Source organism: Caretta caretta, chromosome 16 (assembly GCF_965140235.1).
Source record: "Caretta caretta isolate rCarCar2 chromosome 16, rCarCar1.hap1, whole genome shotgun sequence".
Classification (NCBI taxonomy): domain Eukaryota; kingdom Metazoa; phylum Chordata; order Testudines; family Cheloniidae; genus Caretta; species Caretta caretta.
Window position 1 is genome coordinate 14,583,631 of NC_134221.1, and position 19,937 is coordinate 14,603,567.

The 19,937-nt window shown below is 45.2% G+C and overlaps 1 protein-coding gene across 6 annotated transcripts in view; it reads left to right on the top strand.

Moving 5' to 3' along the window:
• The window catches only part of NCS1 (neuronal calcium sensor 1), a 162,161-nt gene that overhangs the window by 60,574 nt on the left and 81,650 nt on the right, over positions 1–19,937 (top strand). For all 6 annotated transcript variants that reach the window (XM_075120399.1, XM_075120400.1, XM_075120401.1 and 3 more), the window contains one exon: positions 1,805–3,228. In XM_075120399.1, coding sequence (XP_074976500.1) covers positions 3,165–3,228 — 64 coding nt within the window. In that variant the 5' untranslated portion in view covers positions 1,805–3,164. The remainder of the gene's footprint in view (positions 1–1,804; positions 3,229–19,937) is intronic.

The window sequence follows — 19,937 nt, forward strand, 5'->3', positions numbered from 1 at the left end:
TAAAACCTTGTCTCCTGTACGTTCCAAGAACTTGTTGGATAAGCTGTGCCTTGCTGTGTTATTTTCCCAACAGCTGTCCGGGCGGTTGAACTCCCCCATCACCACAAAGTCCTGTGCTTTGGATGATTTTGGTAGCTGTTTAAAAAACGCCTCACCCCGGTTAGGTGGTCTGCAGTAGATCCCTACCGTGACATCACCCTTGTTTTTAAACCCCTTTTATCCTCACCCAGAGATAAGTCAACAAGTCTGTCTCCTATTTCCATCTCAGCCTCAGTCCAAGACATCTTGGATACACAAGGCAACACCTCCTCCTTTTCCCCTTTCCTGTCCTTCCTGAGCAAGCTGTACCCTTCTATATCAATATTCCAGTCATGCGTATTATCCCACCAAGTCTCTGTGATGCCAACTATGTCATAGTTGTGTTTATTTACTCACATTTCTAGTTCTTCCTGTTGATTTCCCATACTTCTTGCATTAGTGTTCAGACTTCTAAGATACTGATTTGATTTCCCCTCTCTGTTCCCTCTTGTCTCTCCCTTGTCCCTGCTCTAATGGCTCATACTCCCCGCAGATTCCGACCCTCCTCCCAGGTCTCCGTGTTTTTGACTTACCTGTGGGCTTTTGTCTCCTGCCCCCATCAAACCTAGTTTAAAGCCCTCCTCACTAGGTTAACCAGATCTGTATCCAAAGATACTCTTCCCCTTCCTGGCTGCAAAGGATTGTGTGGTTGGGTGGGTTGTGGCAAAAAAACATGGATGGTTTTTAACTGCCAGGTGGAATAGGGTTGAAGGTTGCTGGCCTAGGCTAAGCTATGAGCTCTTGGGCTGTATTTCCACGTCTGTCAGTGACTGTCTGTATGGTCCATGGGTAGGTTGATTGGGGTCAGATTTTCAGAGTCTCAACACGGTCTCCATTTGCACTTTACAAACATGAATTAATTAATCCTCACAAGAGCCCTGCGAGGGTGCTGAGCAATACCTGTGAAACCTCCAAGCTGGGGATGCCAAAAATGGAAGCAGACCAAAATAAATAAATAAATAAATAAATCAGAGGCCACTTCTCCAAATGCTGGTCCCTCTGACTTACGTACAGTCATAGAACAAGTCAGAGGCAGAGCAAGCACTGGAAATTGGCAGGACGGGGAACGACTTCACTAGATTTCTTCTCCCTTGGCAGGTTTAACCCCATCAGTGCTCTTCTTCCTTCACCACCTGCTCTCCTGAATCTGAGCGAGCAGAGCTCCTAAAGAAATGGAACTGCCTGCAGGGAGGTGGCTTTGCTGCTGAGGTTACTGGCTGGGTGGTCAGAATCTTCGCCTGCTATGGGTTATAATATTAGTGTGGTGTCTGGTGCATAGAGGTCACTCTTGATGTGTTTGATGCGTAAGGGGTGGTGATGTTCCCACCTCTGTGATAAGCTGGTTGATGTGTGATGGCTCAGTATGTTGTCTTAATAAGTCCTAATTTTAACATCAAAGAACGCACATGGCTCTTTGAGGGAAGGGGCCAGCACCTAGGTTTCTGACTGGCTCCAGAGGGGAAAAAGTCCCTTTCACTGATAAAAATGACTGTAGCAAGACTCATAGATTGCAGTACATTATTTGATCTTTTTGGAGATAAATAGCATAAGTAGAAAACTGAGTAGAGACATGTTGTCAGATGGGATGTTAATCACCTGCACAACAGTCAGCTTGGTAGGCTGGGTGTTTCCACCCATCTGGGCACGCTCTATCTCTGAGATAAGGAAACTATTGATTTACAAAGACCCACCTGTCAGTGATGAAAATCTATTTTGTTTCTTGCAGGTTTCTGCTACCCCGGCTGCACACTCACTATAAAATTACCCCAAGGGAGAGAAAGCAAGCAAACACCTTAACGTTATCTACAAAATTCACAAAAAATCACTTCTTTGTAAATTATTATGTGCCAGGAAAACATCAAGAGAAACAGAGTCTCAAGAACGCAGGCAAGGGAATCAGGGAGAAGGAATATGTGTCTTCAAAACAAAAAAACGCTATGGTGCTATAGGCAATAAATCTCATTCAGGAGACTTTGCATTAAGGCAGAAACCAGTATAGTGACAATAATAATCCCATTTATTTACATTGCACCTATCTCCGAATGTATCATTGCCACTTCCCGATAAAACAAAGGCAGATTCCTCATTGGCAGAGGGCGGATCCACGGACCCAATAGGTCTCTGCCATCCCTAACTTCTGTGAATCTCAGATAAATGCATGACTTTGGAGAGAGGGGAGTGGGGGAATCTCCAATCTCCATTAGACACTCAGCTCCAAGTTAGAGACAACAAGCGTTTTCTCTTCAGGCCCCAGAGGAAGGAAATCAATGCATCTGCAGAGAAAGAAGCCATTGAGTTGTTTTGAATGAAAATGTTATTGGGTTGTGGGTTTTTTTAGAGGACTGATCTAAAAGGAAAGTGAGGAGACAAGAAAGGGAGACGTAAGACAATTGTCCTGCTGCTGTCTGACTGGCAGATTCCAGTTAACACCTTATCACCAGAGCAGCAGGCAGAGGCAAATCCTCGCCTGCCTGCCGAAGCTACACAGCTAAAGAAAGAGGGGAGGGTGTTCTGTAACCAGGGACGACAACAGCAACACTCCACAGAGCTACCGGGAGGACAGAGAGAGACACACACACACAGATCCTGCACAATAACCTTCCTTTCCAGGCGGTGCAAGCAAAGGGAGAGGAGGAAAAACAAATCAACCTGCAGTGTTTAATTTTTCATTAAGAGAAACCATGACTGAAATGTAACCACAGCTCTGGTCGCTGCAGAAAAACAAACAAACCCCAAAGCCCTCTCCCCAAGTGGAATGTAGCAATTCTGTTTACGATCGTCATTCTTCAATTGAAGAGTGGGGTAAAATCCTCCAGGACTGAAATCCTATCTGCCGGTAAGGTTGGAGCACCACTAAAACGAAAACAATTCTCCCCTCTACCTCTGATCCCATTGCTGCTGGTGCTTGTTAGAGAAACATTGTTCTAGGAAGGAGAGGAGATTGGAAGAAGAACCCGAGGTGGTTTTGAATTTTTTTTACAGTGAAGGCAAGCTTTCTGATGACCCCTCAGTGAAAGAAGGGGAGTTACAAGGCAATATAGAGATTGATGTACTGAGTGATCTGGAGGAAGAGCTTCTGGGCAATAATGGGGAAATCCAACAGCAAGTTGAAGCCTGAAGTTGTGGAAGAGCTGACCAGGAAGACCTATTGTAAGTATTCTAACCCCCTTACAATCAGGCAACTTTCCGGTTGCTCTTGTACTAGGGTTAGGGATGGAGTAGGAGCCGGTCATGATCAAAAGATGCTGTTGGTTTTCCATATGGGGCCCTGCTGCTTGCATTTGGGGGCTGCACGTGTGCTGTTTGTATCACAGGAATGCGTGCACCTGCAAATGTTGAGGGGAGGGATGTGTAAGTGTGTCATGGTTTGTAGCATTTGCACAATCTGCTGCAGTAATAAAGAAAGCAAAAGAAAAAGCAGGTGTTTGAGGGGGTCATCACAGAAGGGCGAACCCGCTATGGTACTGTTATTCAGGGATTAGCCTGCCACTGCCATGAGAAGCACCAGACAAGCAAGTGTTTCTTTCTAGGGAAGCTCAGCCTGGTGATTCAGACATCATGATGCACTGAAGTGTTGGCGAGGAGAGCAGAACACCCTCTTCTCCCCCAAATGTCTCCCGTGGGGGTGTGTGAAAGGGAGGGGGCAGGGGGGGACAGAAAAAAACTGTTCAGTGGTAGGTTTCAAAGTAGCAGCCGTGTTAGTCTGTATCCGCAAAAAGAAAAGGAGGACTTGTGGCACCTTAGAGACTAACACATTTATTTGAGCATAAGCTTTCATGAGCTACAGCTCACTTCATCAGTGGTAAACATTGCTGCAATCTTTGCGGGAGAATTTGGACCGAGTTCTGAAATTCTTTCCCTTCCCTCCCACCCCTGGTGTTTTGGTTTATTTTTAGTTCAGAGCATTGGGTTTTGTAGAACATTGACAGTTTCTGAATCATTCCCCTAATGGAGTGCTCAAGTGCTGCTGTTCTCGGCTGCAAGAATTCAGAGGAGGTTAGCCTGGAAAGAGAGGAATATAGACAGCGATTTATTGGTAGGGGGGGCAGGGAGCCAGGGGAACACCCCATCCCATTAAAAAACTTTTCCCCCTAGCAACCAATAACTCACAGGCAAGGAATGCCCCCCTCCCGCATATGACATCACTTGCTAACTCGATGTGTACTTTACCTGGATCCACAGTTTCCAGATCTTTATGGGGCTTCCTGACTCAAATCTGGAATGTCACCAAAACATTGGTGCACAGAGAAAACCCCACTTCAATTCTCCTCTCCTTGCCGCCTTCACTTCAGAACCAAGAAGCATTTTTTAATCTCTACCATTTGTAGCTTTCAAAGTTTGGGTTCTTCTCTGTGTTATGGAGAACAGTGAGGGGTCAGACACCTGAAAGCTCCTTCTTTTTCTCCAGGAATCTTAAATATCAGCCTAATAATCTGCTCTGTCAAATAGGTGGATTTTTCATTTGAATCACTGATGTAATCTTATTAACACTGCAAGCTGCTGGATTGTTTTGCTTATTGAGATCAATTCTAAGGGTGTGTTAAAGAAAAGCAGGAAGGTACAGCCAAGACTGCTGGGTTCAAGTCTGCTTCTCTGCTCACAGGTTGGAGGTATTATTGTTGTATAGCTGGAGAGCAGTTGAAAGCTAACAGACCCAGGAGCTCTCTCTCCACTGTCACTGCTGCAGTCCCACGGCAGCACTTACCCCAAAAGGCAATAGATTAGGATGCAGCAGGTTCTCCCAAAGGGAACAGAGCCACTCTGGTGCATTGCACAACTCCATCATTCAGTGCTGCTCTATACAGCCACTGGGCAGCCTGGTGCAGAGAGCATTAGAGCAAGTCATTAAAGGCTTCCAAACCTGCATGCTGCCTTTTGTCTGCCGTGATAGATCCCATCTCCATTTCTGTCCTTCAAAACAAAGGGGATGGTTCCGAGATGATCCGGCACCATCACAAACTTCCGGGCTGAGTGGTACCAGACACCAGGCTACCTTGACATCCTTTTTGGTCTCCTCTGTAGTTTCTCTTTACCCAGCAGTGGATCCCTCTGGGGAGAAATATGTGGCAAACAAAGGATCATGATATCCTATGTCTTGCCATCAAGAGATGCTGAACAAGTATAATAGTATTGTGAAATTGTCATTCATACAGGGATGTTTCCATTACTAGATGAGGCCAACGAGGGATCATTTGTTTTAAATCAGTCATTGTGTCACCACTATTCTTCTCTCCAGTTTTCTCTTCTGCGTGCCCAGCTCCTCCTCCCCTATCAAAAAAAATCCCTCTACCTCTTGGTTTTGGTCAGTCTGCCCAGTGACAAGCACTATCAAAAACTATGGGCCACATTTTCAGCTAGCTGCAAGCTGGCCTCTGATTTTTCACATCTGCTGGTTCACATACAACTCACTGCACCTTTTTTTGTAGGCACTAAACTCACATTTGCACAAGCAGATTGGACAGCAAGGCGCACGCAGCCACCAACTGGATGTGTGCAGATGAAATCCAGTTGTGTGTACAGGAATGGGTAAATAAAACATGCAGGCCTAACTGTCCAGATTCAGAATTTGATACCATGGACCAAATTCTCCTCTGGTAAATGAATACGACCTCCTTGATTTCAGCAGAACTGCACCCGTGTATCTAGAACTTGACTCTGTTTGTCTAGTTCTCATCATTCCAGGCCTCATCTCTGGTGATAATCACTTTAGCTTAAGTGTTCCCGCATCTTTGTCACAGTTGTCAAGAAGAGGGAGCACTTTCCTGTCTGTCTAGGTCCTTACATGGCCCTCATCTCCATCGTATTTGAGTGCCTCCGATTTTATCCTCCGATCCTTGGGAGTTAGAGAAGTGCTGTTATCCCCATTTACAGATCGAGAACAGAGGCACAGGGATGATAAAATGACTTTCCCAAGGCCACACACATAAACATAGTCTCTGGCTGAAGTGGGGATTGAACCCTGATCTCCCGAGTTCAATGCCCTGTCTACTAGACCCCCTTTCTTACCCTACAGAAGTAACACTGGATTCCTAGATCAGTCAGATGGTAAGCAGCTCCTCAAAGAGACTAAAACCCTCCCTTCCACACTGGGCTCAGTGTTACCTGGCCTAATTCCCTGCACCTTATCATTCCGTCTTACGCTGCTGCTCATCCTCATCGTATCGGAGCACCTCCCATGTAAAATCAATAGCAAAAAGCAGCCATGGTGGGATATGAACCCACAACCTTTGCCTGAGCTCCTTGGTCATTACTGGAGAGGTCTACTGGGCTAGCTATTATACTGCAGAGCCCATCAGCTTTAGGGTTGCTCTGTTGAGAAATTGGAAAGTGTTCAGAGAAGAGCCCTGAGACTGATTAAAGCATACCTTATAGAGAGAGACTCAAGGAGTTTAACTTACTCAGCTTAATAAAGAGAAGGTTAAGGGGTGACTTTACATGGGGTACAAATATTTGATAATGAGCTCTTTAATCTAGCTGACAAAGGTATAACAAAATCCAGTGGCTGGACGTTGAAGCTAAACAAATTCCGCCTGGAAATAAGGTGTAAATTTTTAACAGTGAGGGTAATTAATCATTGGAACAATTTACCAAAGGTCATGGTGGATTCTGTCACTGGCGATTTTTAAATCAAGATTGGATGTTTTTCTAACAGTCATGCTGTATTTCGAACAGAAATTATTTCGGGGAAGTTCTATGGCCTGTGTGATACAGGAGGTCAGAACAGATGATCACAATGGTCCTTCTGACCTTTGAATCTATGAAGTGTAGTACGTGGGCCAAGTTATATTGTGAATTGCGATACACAGATAGATAGATATCCCCTGGGTGTATCTGTAACAGGCGTCTGATAATAGATAACCAGTCTTGTCCTGTGAGGTTATGATTCCATTGTGTAGTTCCCATGACATTGTGAACCATGTATATATGTAGTCTGCGTGCTATAGCACCAGATCCCAAGATTGAATTTCCTTCTGTTACATCATCATGTATTTGTGGGGTTTTTAAAAATAGTCTTTTTGTTTTTGTTAATTTGAGTGACTGCTGGATAGAGCCCACCCTCCATTGCTCTATGGTACAAGGTTATCAGTACATACATGTTCTATAGATGCACATAACAATGTAAAGCTTGACTGTGTCTCAGAAACCTTATGCTGCACTTTCCCTATTAAGAAAAAGATGTATTGGGATATATTGTTAGGAAGGCATATGGGACAGTGCTATATAGCCATCAGAACAGAGGACTAGGAACCAGGACTCCTGGGTTCTATTTCCAATTCTACTAATGACTTATGGTATTAGAAGTCAGATTTTAAAGGTATTTAGGTACCTACGGCCATAGGCGCTGACTTCTACTCACGCCAATGGGTGCTTGACCCCCCTCTGCCCCAACTCCGCCCCCTCCCTACCCCTATTCTGACTCCTTCCCCAAATCCCTGCCCTGGCCCCACCTCTTCCCCACCTCCTCCCCTGAACGCTCCACGTTCCCTCTTCTTCCCCATCCCTTCCGGAGCTTGCTACACCTCCAAACAGCTGTTTGGCTCCTGCAAGCGCTGGGAGTTAGGCGGAAGAGCAAGATGCGGCGCACTCAGGGGAGGAGGCAGAGGCAGAGGAGGAGGTGAGGTGGAGCGGGGAGGGGAGCTTGGCTGCCGGTGGGTGCAGAGCACCCACTAATTTTTCCCTGTGGGTGCTCCAGCCCCGGAGCACCTACGGAGTCGGCGCCTATGCCTACAGCTGCAGATAGACATCTGGTGAGATTTTCAACAGTAACAAGTGCCCATATCCTGAAAGATATTTGTGCACCTAGTTTCCATTGAAATCAGTGGAAGGTAGGTGCCTAATGCCTTTGAGGATCTAGGTCTAGCTACTTCTCTTCATCTTTAAGCACCTGAATATCTTTAAAAAATCTGGCCCTGAGGCTCATTGCCTCCCTGAGAAGTGTCAGAATGAAACCAGCCTGACTGGAGCCTAGATGAAATGTAAAGAGAGATCTAACCTTTCTTGGGAGGCCAGGCTGTTGCCCCATAGGGGAATACAGCAGAAGCCAACTGTGAATTATAATAATAATTAATAATAAATAATGTAAATCTTTGCACTTCCATAGCGTGTTTCCCAGCTTCTTAAAGTGCTTTATAATCATTAATTGATTAAGCCTCTCAATGCTCTGTTGAGGTAGCTTAGAAGGACGATTTTCACTGCTGTGTGTTTTGTCCCATGAGGAAATAAGTGCCTGAGTTGCAAAGTAAGTGCTTTCTGCTCTTTAGCCTCACAAGGGCCCTGAGTCAGCATAGAACTTAATCATGTGCTTAACTTTAAGCATGTGGTTAAATCTCACTGGCTGCAATGGGAGCTAAGCATATGCTTAAATGCTTTGCAGAACTGGGGCCGAAGTACCTTAAGTCGTGTCTCTGTTCTGTGGTGTTGTGGGGGCTCTTGGGGTATTTCTGTTCCTCGTGGCTGAGCTATTGCTTGTAATCAGAACCATGTCACGTGAGCCCAGGTGCTGTGATGATAGGCACAGTAAATATGCCTGTAAATATGACATGGGCTCCTGTCAGAATAACACCACAGCACCGGGGAGCCTCATTTGCAAACCACAGTCCCAGTCCTGCAGTCACAGCATTGTCACTCCCAAATGTTGAAAAATCATGAGTCAGGGCCCTAAAATCTTGAGATTTTTTAAAAAGATGGATTTGAGGGTGATTTTTATGTGTTTTATGGTTTTTGATGCTTTAGGCTTCATGTTTTCAAGCTTTTTTCCGCAACCAGAAGGGCTAGAACCATTATTTTAATGAAATCTGAGAGTGTCTCCTAATCACATGACCCCAGCAGCTGGGGCTTTAAGACAAAAACACTAAATATCTTGGGAATTGGCAAGGCTGCCCTTGGATCCATGCTGGTATAAGGGTCCCCCTGGGCGGATCTGACTGCAGGATTGCAGCCCAAGTCCCCGTTTTAGCATCTGCATTTTTTGGGTCTCCAATGAATTTCCAGAAAAGAACATGGAAGGGGGCTTGCAGGGTGGGCACAGTTCTTTGTGAATACAGAATGATGCCTGCAGAAATGGAGGTCCAGGTTGAAAAACTGGGCCCAGAAAGAATAAGATGCTCTTTTCCTAAGAACTGTATCCTATTCCATATTATGTACTTTGTGAATTTTAAACTCATTCTAGTATCATTATTTGTTACTCTTTTACAATACAGCCACAAAATTGACTTTATTGCTCAACAGTAATGCACTGAATTAATGGACGTTAATTTAAAAGCAAACTGTGACTATTGATTTATATTTACTGTGGAATCTAGAGGCTGGTTGAATTCTGTGGGAAAATAAAGTTAAAATGCAGCAGTGATAGGCTAGTAACTTCTGCATGTTTTTCTGAACGAGGGGCTACAGAATTAGGGCTTGGTTATGTCTTATTTTGCTGGCATTGGGCAAACCCCCTGGTGCGAGAGACCATTCCTTTAGTGGAAATCATTGTATCCCTAGAGGCAGAATGGTGCAGTGAATAGATCTCACGGTTCTGTTCACTTTTCTGCCAGTGGCTCTCTGCCTAGAACACTAAACTCATTCTGCTGCAGACGTTAGTGTGGAGCCAGGGCCAAATAACTGAGCCAAAGGACAAGCAAGACATTTTGGAGGCAAGCTGGATCAACACTCTGTACACTGCCGTGCACAAGACCCTGGTGGGTCATAAGATTCTTGCCCAGAGTAATAGACTCCAAGTATGTCGCAGATTTTCAGAGAGAAAAAGGGCAGGGACAGGTGCTCTCTTCAGTGCTATTCTCTTCAACCCCCCCGCTAATTAATGGCTGGCTGGCAAAGATAATATTAAGAGAGGGAGGATTTAAGGAGAAAATACGGGACAGAAAAGACACTTGAAATGTGGAGAGGGATGAAACCCCCAGAATTTGGATGGCAGCAGGAACCAGAGGGTCACCCATTTAGACAGTGGATTGTTTGGCCCCAGAATAAGGTTTATTAGTCAAGGTGATTACTTTTAAAATGCTCCCATTGCTTATCGGATAAAACAGAGATGAGATTGTAAAGAGGAAGCAGAGTGTTTAGCACCTATTGCACTCTGCAGCTGTAGATCTCAGAGCACTGCATGTAGACAGGTAGATGTTAGTAGGCACGTTTTATAGACGGGAAAAGTAAGCACAGATGAAGTGTTTTTCCCAAGGTCACCTGGAGAGTCAGTGACACAGAGTCAGGAGTAAAATCCAGGTCGCTTTCCGAATCCAGGCCCCTCTCCAAACCCAGCTGCTTTCTGCACAGCAGACTTTACTGTTATACTGCCAGGTAGCCCAGGTCTGCTTAGCAACTAGCCTTTTCTGCCTTCTCTCTAGGGTCTTGTCTACACTAGATTTAGTTCCCTTATAATTGCTTGCTGTTACTGCTGCCAATACAGCCCCCCAGCTGGAGTGCCACCAGCATCTTAATCATTGTGTCAGGCTGGTACAACCAGCCCCTGGGAGCAGATGGGTATGCAATTCCTTAGGCAGCCTCCTCTATAGCTGGGGAACTCCAGAGCTACCTGCCCTGTGGGTAACTGTCTTCCCAACATTCCTAGGCAAATCCCAAACACAGGCACCTCTTCCCATTGCAAGGCAGTGCATGGCCTCTGTGTTGCAATTTGCCCTTGCATCGGGCTCGAGGTTACAGTATTTAGGAGGGACTCTGCCCCCTGTGTTCCTGAAAGCAGACCTTGACCCTGGTTTTCAGTGGTGCTTAACGCTGCAGCCCTCACTAGCTTCAGTTGCAGTTGTAGGTTCTCGGCACCTCAGCAAACCAGGCCCATGCTGAACAAGGGAAAATAGAGGCCCTCTTTTAGGAGCTGAACCCAGGTATGTTTGCCACGTGCATTTCGTGTCTGACCATTTCCAGAGCTGTTCTTTAGCTGAGTGCTGTCACTGAACAAGACTGTCTGTCTTGTGCATCTTTAACACAGTCGTTGTGGCATCTCAGCGTTTTTAGTGGTGTGTGTCCTGAGGAGTGATTTTCCAGTAATCTCTGATCCTGCCCTAAACTCTATGTATAGCGTTAAGGTGCAGTGTTAAACAGATGTTATGTTCCACCCCAGAGGTGGCTGTATTTTGGTGGTGGGGGCGATGATCCCTGGATGTCTAGTTTAGAGCACTCTGGGATCCTGGATGAATGTAAGATCTGATTGTGTCAGACTAGAAATTAAGAGGCTGAACTGCAGTTTCCCTTCACTCCCGAAGTAAACCAGTCAGTTCTCCTCTCCAGAACATCCTGCTGAGGTTCACGCACTTGCTTTACTTGGACAAGCGGAGTCCAGAGCCGTGTGCCAGCTGAGAAAGGCTGTTTCTCGCACTAGCTCACTTGTTGCCATACTTCTTGTCATTGGCAATTAATATTTACAAGAATGTGAAAGGGAGGCTTAGCTGGAGGAAGGAGAGCATCCATCCAGCCTGCATGCATTCAGAGCAGGAAAGAGGCAGACAGCTGGGCTGAGGGCAGGCAGCTTGGGGGCCAGCCATTGCAAGATCACCTCGTATTCTCCTACTTGTAGAGATGCTGGTATGATTCTTGGGGATAGCTCTTCGAGCAGGTGGGCAACGCCGCCCAAGCGTTTATCTTCTGTCCCAGGAGGTGGGATCAGGAGATATGAGGGGGAAATGAGGGACCCGATGGTTTGAGAGATACACAGAGACATTTGCTCCAGCTGTGCCTGCTCTGTGCGGGGTGAGATGACACCTTGGTAAAAGCATCTGAGCCCTGTTTATGCTGAAGCCAGTGGGGAAGGACAGCGGTGAGGTTTGCTTCTCTGCCCAGGTCACCAGTTCCAAGCCAGCTGGGTTGGTGGGGACCCCAAGTTAGTATCAGGTGATGGCCTAAGACAGCAATATTCAACCTTTGCCGAACTGGGACCACACAGCATCCCCCCACCTCCATGTAACCAGATCTAGTCAGCACTTCCCCCCGCCACGTTTAGCAGTATGGGAAAGGCAGGATGAGTGTGACACCCAGATGCATGTCTTAGAACCCCTGGTCTACATGGAGCGAGATGTTGGGTTTCGGTCTCCTTCCTCCTGGGCAGATGTCCACACTTGAGCCGTCACCATGACTGACATTGGCTGGTCAGCAGTCTCAGCAGGGAGGGCAGGGTCTGAACTCCCCTCTCATCGCTACAGATGGCTTCTCTAGGTCAGGCGCAAGGCCTGTTGCCAGGGCAGCACAGGGGGACAGTAGAGGGTTATTAACTGGGATTAATTGGTAGGGCTGGCTAATCTAATTCACTCCCAAGGAAATAGAGGGGAAATGGTGCCGTAGGAGTGAAGGAAGCGTGGGGACCCTGGTCCAGGTCGAGGATCTCTTGGTAGTGGACGCAGCCTCCTGTGTCTAGAGACAGCATGGTCCAGTGGACTGGGCTGTGACTCAGGAAGCTTGGGTTCTAGTCCTGGCTCTGCTAAGTGACCATTGCCCTTCCCCTCCTTTGTCTATTTAGACCGGAAGCTCTTTGGAGCAGGGACGGTGTATGTATAGCACCGAGCACAGTGGGGCCCTGATCTTGGCTGGAGCCAAGGCTCTACCTTAGTAGAGGTGCCCCTCAATGACATTCCCTGGAAAAGCAGCATGAGTTCATTCTCCACAGAGAGGGCAGAGCCGTCATTTGATGTCCCTTCACATTCTACCGCAGGGGAGCAGCTACAACTTGAGGACGCCCTGCCCAGTGGGGAGAGAGGTTCCCCTGGTGTTGTTGGGCTGGGATTTTGAGAGGAAGAGCTCACAGCATGGCCCCAGCGCTGGGTGTGGCTTTTTCTCCTACACCATAAGCCCAGTCTCTCACTCAGTACTTCCTGGGCATTTTGGAAAGCTCCCTTTCTGTAAGGGGCAGTGGGGATGCTTGACTGGTGCTTGCTTCATCTCCTCCTCCTCCTCCTGAGTAACCCAGAGGGAGCTGAGCTCTGAAGGAGGGAGAGGACAGAGGGTTCATAAGGCATGCTGGGAGGGTAGCGGGGGAGGGGTAGGATGGGGGAGGGAGACAACTGCATTGTCGTATCCCTCTATGGAAGGAGCGACAGAGAGCGGCGAAATCCTACTCTGTCCCCTTGCAGGCCGCAGAGAGAACCTGCCTAATGCTGCTGCGGCATCAAAAGAATCGTATTTCATTTATCCACTGACGTGTTAGCTTATCTGCAGCGCGTTCTCCCGACCCTGGCTGGCTGGTGCTGTAATTAAGGTTGTGAAACAAGAAGCTCTGAAGCCATCAAAGGTGCCGATTCCAAGAACAAGTCCACGTGACTAGCTTCTGTCTCTGGGGGTGACATTGCCTCTCTCGTCCCTTCTTTCTTTATTTCTTTCTCATTCTTTTTTCTCTCTTTCTCCTTCTTTCTGTACTTCTGCTTCTGGACGTGGCACTTCTGGGGCCCCAGCCTCTTGGTTCGCGCAAAGAGCACCAACATAACAATCAAACGCACAGGGAAATGCACTGAAAGCCATATGTGCTACAGGCCTGCTATCCCCCACTGCCCAGAGGTGCAAAAGCAAGGATGAGGCCAGCTCCATGGTGGGAGAGTTGTGGGGTACTCAGACAGTGCAGTGATGAGTCCATGCAGGGCTATATGTACGAGTCTCTCGCAAGCTGGGATTACTAGACAATGCTGCTTCTCCGAGAATTATGATTATTGTCTGAGCAATTGCCTGTGTGAGGGCTGCTGTGAGCTTTTTTGTCCTAGAGATACAAATTATGCAGATGGGCGAGGTTGTTCTATATGCTAATGAAAGATTAGGGCTTGTTTCCTGAACCTTCCTCAAATTATCCTGCCTCTGAGGCATATCTTAGACTTCTAAATGGAATAACGTTTGTCGGCTTCTTTTCTTTTCTGAGCTGAATGTGTGTTTCTTTCGGGCCCTCTCTCTGTAAGTAATAAATGTTATTCTGAAGAGATTCTCCAGTTCTGATCCTTCCTCCCTGATACGAAACTATTGACTGCCCTTGGTGATGCCACAGCAGTTCCCCCCACCATTTTATTGGCTATCTAGGTACTTATATGGGCTTCATCACTATGGTATCTGAGCATCTCCCCGTCACAAATGGGTTTTAGGCTCCCTAGGAGGTAGGGTCTCCCATTTCTACACAAGGCTAAAACTTGCCCAGACTCACACAATGGTAGAACCAGGACTTGATCCCAATGCTCTTGAGTCCCAGTTTCGTGCCCTATCCATGAGATTATCCTTCCCAGTCTAGCATGCATATGGGATTTAAACCTATTGGGGGCCTTCTGTTGGTCTGAGGAGCAATCTCCTGCCTTTAAATTTCTCCCCCACACCTGCTGTGGATAAGAAGACAGGGTTTCCCTTCAGTGCCTTTGGAGTAACTGTCCATTTCAGAGCTGTTCCATGAATGTGGCAGTGGTGAAAATCCAGTGGGAGCAAGGAGAATTACCCAAGCAACGAGCCAAGTTTTATTTAAAACTAGGGCTGTCAAACGATTAAAAAAATGAATCAACATTAATTGCTTGATTAATCGCAGTTAAACAACAATAGAATACCATTTATTTAAATATTTTTGGATGTTTTCTACATTTTCAAATATACTGATTTCAATTACAACACACAGTACAAAGTGTACAGTGCTCACTTTGTATTTATTTTTATTACAAATATTTGCACAGTAAAAAAGAAAAAAGAAATAGTATTTTTCACTTCATCTAATACAAGTACTGTACTGCAATCTCTATTATGAAGTTGAACTTACAAATGTAGAATTATATACAAAAAAACCCCTGCATTCAAAAATAAAACAAGGTCACACTTTCGAGCCTACAAGTCCACTCAGTCCTACTTCTTGTTCAGACAATTGCTCAGACAAACAAGTTTCTTTACATTTTCAGGAGATAATGCTGCCCGCTTCTTGTTTGCAGTGTCACCTGAAAGTGAGAACAGGCATTCACATGGCACTATTGTAGTCAGCGTCACAAGATATTTACATGCCAGATGCAGTAAATTTTCATATGTCCCTTAACGCTTCGCCTACCATTCCAGAGGACATGATTCCATGCTGATGACAGGTTCTGCTCAATAATAATCCAAAGCAGTGTGGACTGCTGCACGTTCATTTTCATCATCTGAGTCAGATGCCACCATCTTTGGTGGTTTGGGTTCCGTAGTTTCCTCATTGGAGTGTTGCTCTTTTAAGACTTCTGAAAACATGCTCCACACCTCATCCCTCTCAGATTTTGAAAGGCACTTCAGATTCTTAAACCTTGGTTCGAGTGCTGTGGCTATCTTTAGAAATCTCACATTGGTACCTTCTTTGCATTTTGTCAGATCTGCAGTGAAAGTGTTCTTAAATCAACCATGTGCTGGGTTATCATTCCAGACTGCCATAACACGAAATATATGGAAGAATGTAGATAAAATAGAGCAGGAGACATACGATTCTCCCCCAAGGAGTTCAGTCACAAATTTAATTAATACATTTTTTTTTAACGAGGATCATCGTCATGGAAGCATGTCCTCTGGAACAATGGTTGAAGCATGAAGGGACATATGAATCTTTAGCGCATCTGGCAGGTAAATATCTTGCAATGCCGGCTACAAAAGTGCCATGCGAACACCTGTTCTCACTTTCTGGTAACATTGTAAATAAAAACAGGGCAGCATTATCTCCCGTAAATGTAAACAAACTTGTTTGTCTTAGCAATTGTCTGAACAAGAAGTAGGACTGAGTGGACTTGTAGGCTCTAAAATTTTACATTGTTTTGTTTTTGAGTGCAGTTATGTAACAAAAAAAAATCTACATTTGTAAATTTCACTTTCACGATAGAGATTCCACTACCATACTTATATGAGGTGAATCAAAGATGCTGTTTCTTGTTGTTTTTCATTTTTACAGTGCAAATATTTGTAATAAAAATAATAATATAAAGTGGGCAATGTAAACTGTGTATTCTGTGTTGTAAATTGAAATCAAATATTTCAAAATGTAGAAAAACATCCAAAATATTTAATAAATTTCAATTGTTTAATTCTATTCTAGTAAACATTCTATTGTTTAAGAGTGGGATTAAAACTGCGATTAATCGCGATACATTTTTTTGAGTTAATCACGTGAGTTAACTGGGATTAATTGAGAGCCCTGTTTAAAACCATTGTGGAAGAACATGTTTTACACAGGGCTGCTGATCTCTTCGCAGACAATGGACCTGGGCCCTGCTGGGATGGACTGAAAGATGTATTTGGTCATTTCCATCTCTGATTTCCAGGCTGCACCAACAGGCAGCTTGATGCTTGGGAGGGAATCCCATCAACTCTTGGGAAAGCCACAGCTAAATGCTACATGGAATGAAATTAATGCAACTTCCAGATACTGCTGCTGAGTGTGTTTTTCCCATACAATTATTTGATTCCCAAAGAGAGTCGTTCTCCCCTGCTCTTCCCCTACTGTATTTGTTGCAAACAGTGAATTTGTGTTTTTTGTTTTTTGTTTTGTTTTTTTTCCTGAACCCAATTTCCGAAACCTTGTGTTAGGCCCTTAAATATTTAATAGTGTCTGGAGAGGATTTTAATTAGTGTACTTGTTGATCCCAACCCCATGGGAAATGGGAACGGATTGGCTTTTGGATTTGTTTGTTCAGTGTAGTAGCTAGACAAGCCACAAATGGCACCCATTAAAGAGAAGATTGCTCTGCTTATTGTATAATACTTTAACAGTAACTGTCACAGGGTGGCGGGGCTCTTTAAGGGGAGCTGGGCACAGCCCCATATGCGAGGCAATTAATTCCCTTCCCCAGAGGGAGTGATGAGCCCAGGAGGGGCTGAAGGGAGAAGGGAGGCTGCCAGAAGGATGCCCTGGAAGTTGCTGCTCAGTAGAGAGCTGGGAGCAACCCAAAAGAACCCCAGAGGGGCTGAAGGGATAAGGGAGGCTGCCAGAAGGAGGCCCTTGAAGTTGCTGCTCAACGGAGAGCTGGGAGCAACCCGCTGAAGGGAGAGACTAAAAACCCAGGAAGGGCTGAAAGCAGAGGCTGGGCTGAAAAGTGCCTAAACCATGTGGCAAGAAGACAGACCCCCAGGCAGGAGGGGCTGAGCACCGCTGGAGGCAGGGCTGAAGACTCTGTGTCTTGTTCGTTGTGGACTTGGATGTCCTGGAAGGGCTGGACTTGTTTTCTTCAATTAATTAGCCAGAGAGTCACTGTGGCATCCAAGCCAGGCTGTGAGATCCAGCCTGAGTGAAGGGAGGCTCAGGCAGCAGCGAGCTGAGTCAGGTCCCAGGAAGGTGGAAGGTCACCCTATGACACTAACAAATCATGGCAATAAAGCTTTGTCCTCCCATAGCACCTTTACTGTGAGCATCTCAGAGCGCTTTGCACACGCTCATCAGTTTGGCTTCATGGCCCACTGTGATGTAGGCACTGTTATCCCTGTTTGACATATGGGGAAACTGAGGCACAGAGCAGTGACGTGACTCGCTCAAAGTCATACAGGTAGTCAGTGGCCAAGCTGGGGGTAGAACCCAGGATTCCTGGGTTCTTATTTCCTGCCTTAACAAGTAGGCAGTGTGTTCACTAGGGACGGTTTCCACAGATTCCCCTCTGTTGCTAATACTGGGTCAGCTCCGCCAGTGCTAGCCGCATGGAGAGCCCAAGCATGCATGGGCACCAATATCGTTAACCCAGCTTGGAACAGGGCTAGGTGACATGGTGGTAAAGACGCTGGTGGTCAGCGTACAGAATGACTCCTACTGTGAAGGCAGTGTGGTCCTGTACTGGGGGACTGGACTGCAAGATGGAAGACGTGTGTGCTATTCCCAGTTCTGGCTTGCGGGATGACCGTCGGTAGGTCACTTCAGCAACGGTGCCTCATTTTCTGCCTCCATAATACAGGCATAATGATACTTACCCCCTGTGTAAAGTACTTAGTGCTTTTCATCTGTAGAGCTCTATATCAGTGATAGCTAGGTGTTGAGGGAACTTGACCAGTGTTGGTGGAATTTGGCAAAGATGTCAATGTTGAAACAGCTGAAGTGTAGCCGAAATCCAGATTTACTCATGGTTCTCTCAAGCTTTTAAGGGCTAGCTTGGAAATTATTCTTATTAACAAAAGAAAGTATTTTGATAGGCCAGGGAGCAGTCTAGTGTTGAAACCATTTCTGACCAATGAGTCTCACCTGGTTTGCCCTGTCTACACTGGTTGACCAAACTCTGCTAGAACCTGGTTTAGTGGAAGTAATGTTTAAAAAGCAGTTTCCTTGCAAATGTCAATAGGATCTAGGGACCAGATCCTCAAAGGTATTTAGGTGCCTCACTCCTATTGATTTCAATGGATCTGAGCGTAACACAGCATCGTGTATGGTAGAACTTTGGACAACATGACTGTTGAAGAGCAAGGCAGACAATGAAGCAGGTTTGCTGATCCTAGGTGTTGCTGAGGATGCTGGTTGTTGGCTACATAAGGAGGAAGTGGGAATAAGAATATAAGAATAAATCAAAATTATTTTAATGTGTGCAAATGGCTCCCTTCCCTGTGTGCTGGCCCAGTCACAAGCAACTACTGGTGACACGCCAATAGCAAATCTGGCTTTGAACTAGTCTCTGAATCCAGACAGGCATGCTGAGCCCCGGGGGGTTAGGAATGTGGTGTGTATTTAATGTTTAACCAGAGACACAGTGTACATTTTTAAACGTGAATTTTTGTGAGGGGGAAATGGGTAGACCAAAAAACATCAGATGTTAAACTATTAATGCTTAGGATCCTTCTATTTCAAAATAATGGGCTTAAAGTTATTATAATTTATATTACAGTAGAGTATACAGATCCCAGCTGAGATCAGGACCTCTTTGTGCTACGTGCAGTACAAATACAGAACAAGAGACAGTACCTGCCCCAAAGAGTCTTCAGTCTCGAAACAGACAAGGGAGTGAGGGGAAACTGAGGCATGAAGAAATAAAGTGACTTGTTTAAGCTCCCTTGTAGAGCCAGGAATAGAATCCAGACTCCTAGCCCATAGTCTGCTATACTAGACCAATGGGTCTCAACCTTTCCAGACTACTGTACCCCTTTCAGGGGATTTGTGGATTTGTCTTGCGTATCCCAAGTTTCACCTCTCTTAAAAACTCCTTGCTTACAAAATCAGACATAAAAATGCAAAAGTGTCACAGCTGCACTATTACTGAACAATTTCTTTCTTTCTCATTTTTACCATATAATTATAAAATATTGTACTTACATTTCAGTTTATAGTATATAGATAGGGCCCTTTGTTTTCAGTTTTTATTTTATTTAATTTTTCCTGGGAATTTATTGGTGTTTATTACTACAACAACAAAAACAGAACTCAAAACACATTGCCAGCTCTGAGTTTAATAAAACAGTACATCTCTGATCCCCAAATAAAACTTTTTATTAGAAAAAACAGTTTACTGTTGTAGACTTAGAACTATTTGCCTATAAATATTTACATTTAAGAAGTGGGCCACACCATTTGCAGCACATAGACTCAACTTCATCCTTTTCTCCTGTTTTTGTTTTTTTAAAACTTTTGAATACTTCCGGTGTTCTCAAACGTATTCTGATACAGATCTGCATTTTCTTCCCATTTTAGTGAAACCGTTCTCTGCTAACAGCTTGAAATGTGTATGTGGTGAGTGTGAGATTCATCAGTACGTTCAGATGTGCACGCACTTCAGAGCTTGCATGCGTGTCTGTTTATTGTGTGTATTTTCTAGACTAATTTTCTAGACTATTTTCTAGACTTCCTTCAACAGGCAGCTTTGCATATGCACACAGACTAATGTATTATTGTAATACATAGATCTCATGCAATGGATTGTGTTTTCCTAATAAAACGAGGTTTTTTTATATATATATATTTGAATGATACAAAAGTAGGGTGA